The sequence below is a fragment of the Clytia hemisphaerica genome, unplaced genomic scaffold (assembly GCF_902728285.1).
Source record: "Clytia hemisphaerica strain Z4C2 unplaced genomic scaffold, Clytia hemisphaerica genome assembly, whole genome shotgun sequence".
Taxonomy (NCBI): domain Eukaryota; kingdom Metazoa; phylum Cnidaria; class Hydrozoa; order Leptothecata; family Clytiidae; genus Clytia; species Clytia hemisphaerica.
In genome coordinates, this window is record NW_027104213.1 from 579,748 (window position 1) to 586,770 (window position 7,023).

Below are 7,023 nucleotides of genomic sequence, written 5' to 3' on the forward strand. Positions count from 1 at the left end.
TTTCTGCCTAGTTGTCCAGAGTCTCTGTAATCATCTTTCGGTGATAAATAAAATCGTCCAGTTGTTTTCAAAGCAGCTGGTCTTTTGGACACGTACTTTTCAAACAAGGTAACAGGACATCGTGACCTGTCTGATGGAAATTCGAACATTTTTGGGTTGGTTACACGTTGATTCGGACGAAGTCCTCCTTGACGTGTTTTCGTGGGATTCTCTAAAAACTCAATGTAAACGGCTCCAGTGGATTCATTGGTATTTCTGACAAAATTTTCTATTGTCATGGTAGAACGTCCTGCTGTCCTCTCTGACCAAAATGTTGGACATTCAAAAACCACATGGTATGGACAAGTGACGAAGGAGAAGAATCACCAAGTTTACCAGCTTCCCATAACATTTTCTCTTCCTCAATAGTCATATGTTCACTTTTGTTTGGCTTTTTACCTTTCCCTTGTTCTCTTAAAGCTTTGGCTTTACCTTCCAAAACACGTCTACTGTTTACGAATTCAAGATCTGACATGATCGACTTTGGATAGTTTTGTTCAACTAAATGACGATGCAAAGCTGCCTGCATTACTCTGAGTGAGTCTGGTTCGTTTTCGGTGCCATCTTTCTTTCGAATCTCGGCAGAAAACCTTTCCAACACATTGTTCAAATTATACGGTCTATTCATTTATGCTCTCATCAAGTCCACCAAATTTTGCCCAATTTTTGAACGCGTTTAACCAAGTGTTCATGCTTTTATTTGTATTTTGGTTTTTGGAGTTTTGCCATAGAGAAAGAATGACATCATCGTCCAGTAGCTCAAATCTGTCGTTTTCATCCTGCATTTTTCTTGTAATTTTCTTCTTACAACGACAACCGCATCAAAATTGTGTTTGTTTATACAAATTCGTTCACCTTGAAGATCGAATGTTGCTAGAATTAAATCGAATGTTGCTAGAATTAAATCGAATGTTGCTAGAATTAAATCGAATGTTGCTAGAATTAAATCGAATGTTTTGGAAATTCGAACACTTGTACGGCGCATGAAATCATGTTGGGAGAAAATAGTTTTGATCAAAATCATTTCTTCTCAAAATGAAGCATAAAACCTAAATTTCTCCTAAATGGTGCGTCACAGTTTTCGTAAGGAGAAAATAAGTATTCATTGTGTAAACTACGTCTTTTTTGTGGCGCGGGATGTTACAAATGAAGCGGCGGGGTATTACAAACTCAAGCGGGGTATTACGAAATAATACCCCGCTGAAGGATAAGGGCACGCAACCTAAATAAAATCAGTCATATAATTAGTCATTCAATTTTGTATTTCAGTTTGAACGCTACGCTCAAGAATCGTTAAATGTTCCAAATCGTTGCTTAGTCAACTCATTTACATTTATTATCTTGCCAAAACTTCAATCCAACCACAGAATCTGCTGTCGTATCTGAAAATGATGATTCTGAATCTTTTGAAGATGATGATAATGATGCTGGCTATATCAGCCTTAAGGATGAAATTAAATATTTCAAAGATGCAACATTAATGTTTCAATGTTTAAAGTAACCTCAGATGAGGAATATTCCCCTCAAACCTTGATAGACTTACTTGTTTCCCGAAAAAGTTCAAGAGTCGCCACCAAAAAGCCAGTCAAATTCCAGGACAACTTGACATTCATTATAGACACAAACAAGCTTAAAAGCCAAAATGACTGGGCAGCAGATGATCTGGGAAGTTGGGATAACAGGGGGAATCGCGGTATTGTTGTTACACTTGACGAGAACAACAAGGTAGTGAATGGATAGGACCAAGAAAGAACGCTCTGCACTGAAGCCAGGACAGTTCCTCATCTACAAAACGTATTATAGGAACAAAGCATTGCATTATAAAAGTAACTCCTATGTTATTAAAACATTTGATGGAAAAATACTTGATTTGGTGTTAATTGAATACAGGTATCAAGAATCTATTTGTACTGTTGTTTGTAATTGACCCAACATTTTTATGTATGTTTGGAAAGTTTCTTGGAAAAAATTAACCTTCAATGCCACATTTGGTCACAGCAATTGAGGTAAACGTCTTACCCTTAAGGGAACAGATTTTGCGAACAGAAAAGTCCTTCGGAAGATATGGGACCCGAAATACCCCTTGGTAGCACTTTTCTGTGAAATATCAAATCTCCAACTTATTACTAAAAACGGTGGTTATGTCATCTTTTTTGAACCGTGCAATTAAAAGTTGGAAAGTGTTAAGTGTTATGGTGAATTGGTATTATTGGTATCATTGATTATTTCGAAACGAAGTGAAATCACAGTATAATTGTTTTATTGAAAAGTTAAGCATGAACTTATATTGCCTTTGTTATTGTTAAGCCATTAAAAAACTTTGCTATTTCCCCAAAACACTAAACACAAAATGGCTATGAGGTCATTAAAGAGATCGTAAAATGTGTTATATGATCGAAAACCTGTTTTATCACATCACTACCCCCGTTTTTAGTAATAAGTTGGAGATTTGATATTTCACAGAAAAGTGCTACCAAGGGGTATTTCGAGTCCCATATCTTCCAAAAGACTTTTCTGTTTGCCTTGAAATTTAACAAACCTCTTAACCTAAGGTTGAACTACCATTGGTGTAAAAATGAACGTTGTAGCATAAGTAGAAAAAAAGCTCGATTTTTACAATCGCAAATTTAACCGCTAAAAATCGCGAATTTTTCAACCAAGAATACATTCAAATATAGCGCTTTTGATTCTCTAAAAAAAATTCCATAATTATATTTGACTATCAAAAGTTATAGGCATTCTTGTTTCCAATGCCCATTATATTTGGACAGACTTTAGACATCTACTTTTTTCTTTTTTTTCATGGGGATTTTCAAGGACTTAAAGTAGAATTTGCATTTCACGGAACTAAGTTTCGCAGTTGACACTATAGTTTGAAACCCTCCCTTTCTTAAGGTGGGAGGGGGAAGCAAGGAAGGGGGGATTGTTTAAAATATTTTGAAAACTTTGAAAATGAAGATGAAAAATGAAGAAGAAGAGAGAGATTCATGAATTGGTCGGTTGGTTTATAAAAAATAAATTTCATAAAAGTCTAGGGTTGGATGGTGAAGATCTAAAAGATTTGTGACGCTTTGAAGCAGTAGACCTTTTCCTCTCGTGCCATTTTCATCGTGATATTTAAAATTCATCGTAGTTCTAAGGGATGAATTTACACTTTTTCCATTTAAAATGTCTGCAAAAAGCTTCATCCTCCAGCTTTGCAAGTTCAATATTATCGTTTTTTCCTGTCTTCTCTTTCTATCGCTGAATTTCCCTATAATCTTTTTTCTCTCTCTTTTGTGCATTGTTTACCTCTTTCTTTTAACGAAATTCAAAGTCTATCACCATAATTCAGTTCATTTTTGGATAAAAATTGGATAGATCTTTTTGTTTCAAAGTGTTTTTTTAAATGAAAACCAAACATACATTTTTGAAACGAGGAAAGACAGATTTTTACAATTTATGTAAAAATTTAGAACTCAACGCTTGCAAATAAAAAGTGTTTTTTATTCCCCTCAAATTACTCCTTTGTAAAAGCTATTTTTGCAGTATGATAATCCACTCTCGATCATTGGAAGGGTTATTTTAAAAGCTGGTACCTTATCATGGGATACCCCCAATGGTGTACCTTATGTTCTACCCTGATTTCTCATTCATTTGAATCAATCTGAACTTTTATTCTTATGAAAACCTCTGCAGAATCGCGATTTTTATAAAAAATTACGAGAATAGCGATGATGGGCTCTTTAACCATCTCATCATTACTTACAGTGTTTTTAGAGAACTATGATATATGAATCGATCATATCACTTATTGCCGACCCAAAAAAATATCAGCGTTTTGATTGGTCGAGAGCATCGAGATATATGCGATATTTCATATTTCTCTAGTATGGAAATATGACCCGCGTTGACTTTTGGGGGACTGGGTAAGCGGCGGGAGAAAAATCAAAACAAAACAGCCGAAAAGAACTGACTTTCGGAGAAACTGACTTGGGAGTCAAAGGGAAAAACGCAACAAAAATATTTTAACTTTTACTTTGGAGTTCTTCCATAAAAGACACTAAAATCAAATCTGATGAACTAAGAAATTATAAAACTACTTGAGACCATCCAAATATTTTCAGCTTTTGGTATAGAATTCGTCTGTGTGATAACCAAACAGTTTTTTATCATTGCATACAAAAAAAACTTGAGATTCTTGAATGTTTACCAATAAGATTTCTCATAACATCAAGAAAGTATGCAAATTGTTTTTCTCTTGAAAAAATGTTGTTCTTCAACCATTATTACAAGCATACATTTCCATCATGGGACTCCTTTCCTCTGCTATTCTTTTCCATGCATCGAAACAAAAACATAGAAAAAGACTGAATGTTCAATCTGATTAATCCAATGATGAAGGGTTTCTTGTCTATCGAAACAATACTGTAAACCATCTGCATTATGAATTATCAATCTAGAAACTTTCAAATACATCTCTGAAAAATCTGCAACTCTTCAAAACAAAACTTCTGGATCGAAAATGATCGAAAAATGCTTCTCTGTTTTTTGTGTGAATATTTTCGGCGGGAACATATCGAATTTTTTTGTTCGAATCTAACGTTCGAATAAAAACATTCGAAACTACACAGGAGAAAGAAGCAAGGCGGAAGTAAGTTTTAAAACAAAAACAAAAAGAGATTTATACCAGGACAATTTTTTTGAGTCGACAATAAATTAGCTATCACATGACTTCTCGTGCACTCGAACTCATGCGATAACTAGTACGTATCAATCAACCTTTCCGGTAGAAAACTATTTTCTGGCAAAAAGTGAAGAAAATCTTTTTTACGACGATCATTTTTAACCAAATGGTTTTAAATTACTTTGAAAAATTTTTCGTTTGAAACTAAATGCTTTGATGCTAAAATTTAGGGTTCGTATACGATTTACAACAAAAAGAACCCGGCAGAAATTACGAGAAAGGATTACTCAGTTTATTGGTGTTTTCCGTGCTTCACCTTTAATGTCTCTTGAAACCGGACGTTACTCAAACCCCATAAACAGTCGGGTGTTTAAGATAAAAAATGCAATTATTGCTCTTTTCGGAAATTATTGCCGAAAACGGCAATTTTTTTAACGATGAAATGCTGAATCAGCAAAATGTGTTGTCCTTTTAAGGGCAAAGATGTCAGAGGTGTTTGAAAATAGTAAAATTGCATCAAGAAAAAGGTTTTTCGGATTTTTAAAAGTGATTTTTTCAATTTTTCGTTGCTCAATAACATGAAAAGTTCTAAAATAATAAGTTAAAAGATCCTGCATCGATGCCGAAACACAGCCAGAAAGAGATAACAAAACCCCCGTTGTAAATTTTACATATGACTCGATTTTGCTATCTGCATTTCCAACAAAAACCAGTTGAAAACAAAACTAAACAAGGCACAGTGGGCCTACTTATCGCGAGGGTGTCAAATACCACGTGTTCAATAATAAAATCAACTTTTATTTGCAAAAACGGCAATAATTGCCGAAAACGGCAATTTTCATTTGTTTACTTTTTTATTTTTCTGCTGATTCAGCATTTCATCGTTAAAAAAATTGCCGTTTTCGGCAATAATTTCTAAAAAGAGCAATAATTGCAGTTTTTATCTTAAACATCCGACTGATAAACAAATAAGTTATTCGACAAAATTGACGATTTTTTTACCAATAAGGTATATCACAGTATATGGCCCCAAAAACGGAGACGGCACATTTCTCTTGATTCCGAAAAAAGAAAAATACCAAAATTTTATTTTTAACATGGCTAATTTTCTTCTTCCTTATTTTATCAAAACTTAGTTTCGAAAATTCCTTTTTTGGGACTAAAACCGTCAGAGGTCAAACAAGATCGGAAATTAACCCTTAAACTGGGTAACTCTGGAAAGTATAAACATAAACCAACATACCAACTCTAATTCAAAGTTTTTCAGAAAATTCTAAATATTTCACGTTAAAATTAACATTGGAAACTGCTAGTATTTTTCACAGGATTTTGCACTTAGCCTGGCCTGAAACATTTATTGTTTTGATATGAATTTTTTTTGCAAAATTATCAAAAGAACTAATTACTTTATCGAGACATGATTAAGTGATGGGTTTTTAATAATTTCAATTTAATTGAATCGACGTTTTGGGCGCCACTAAGCTCCGTTTTGACAACCATTTGTATGAAAATAAAGAAAAAAATAAATTTTGACTTTTTTTAAGTCGTAAAGCAGTGCATTCATACCTATTGATAGTAATTTGATGTCGGTGCTATGCATTTTGATTAAGATATTTCGAAAAAACTAAACCTCCGTTTAAGGGGCCATTACAAAAATGGGACTTTGACTGAAAAAAAATCATACAAAAACCTTTATTCTAAGAAAATTATCTTTTGGGAAAGAAACTAGACATGTTGGAGCTTAATTCACAAGAAAGATTTCTAACTTTCCCTATTTTCTAAATTCACTAAAAAGATTTCAGTTTGGATAGACGTTTTAGGGGCCACATACTGTATGTTATGAAGAAAAATACGAGCGAAGCAAAACGAAAAAAAAAAGAACTTTCATAAGGTGAAGGAGAAGATGTTGCATATAGACAGGCTGTCCCTTTATTCAGTAAAATAAAGATTGGTACGTCCAGCCAAATACAGATTCGATCTGTAGCTCTCACTTATACCATTTATTCAAATTATTTAGAATTTACGAAACAAAGCACGGCGGAAAGGTGGAAATTGAAGACCCACGATTCAGTTTTTATGGGTTTAACCAAAACTACTTTCTTATTAACATGATCGTTAACAGCAATCATTTTCATGGATTTATGGTCGTTACTTCTGAAGAAGAGTATGTTCCAATAACGGAAAAAAATTGCAGCTTCGAAAACAAAAGTTCCACTCTGTATCCAGAATTTGTTTGACAAAATTTTCAAACACTTTCACCATAAAGGTCATGTTTTTGAGCTAGACACTGAAGCATTTACTTTGTTTGCATCATATGA

The 7,023-nt window shown here is 33.8% G+C and overlaps 1 protein-coding gene across 1 annotated transcript; it reads right to left on the minus strand.

Annotated features, from left to right (window-relative positions):
* Positions 1-274: 274 nt before the first annotated feature.
* LOC136815685 (uncharacterized protein KIAA1958-like) lies at positions 275-667 on the minus strand. Its single transcript, XM_067072129.1, has one exon. It carries the CDS (start codon positions 665-667, stop codon positions 275-277), a length of 393 nt encoding a protein of 130 aa, XP_066928230.1.
* Positions 668-7,023: the final 6,356 nt, after the last annotated feature.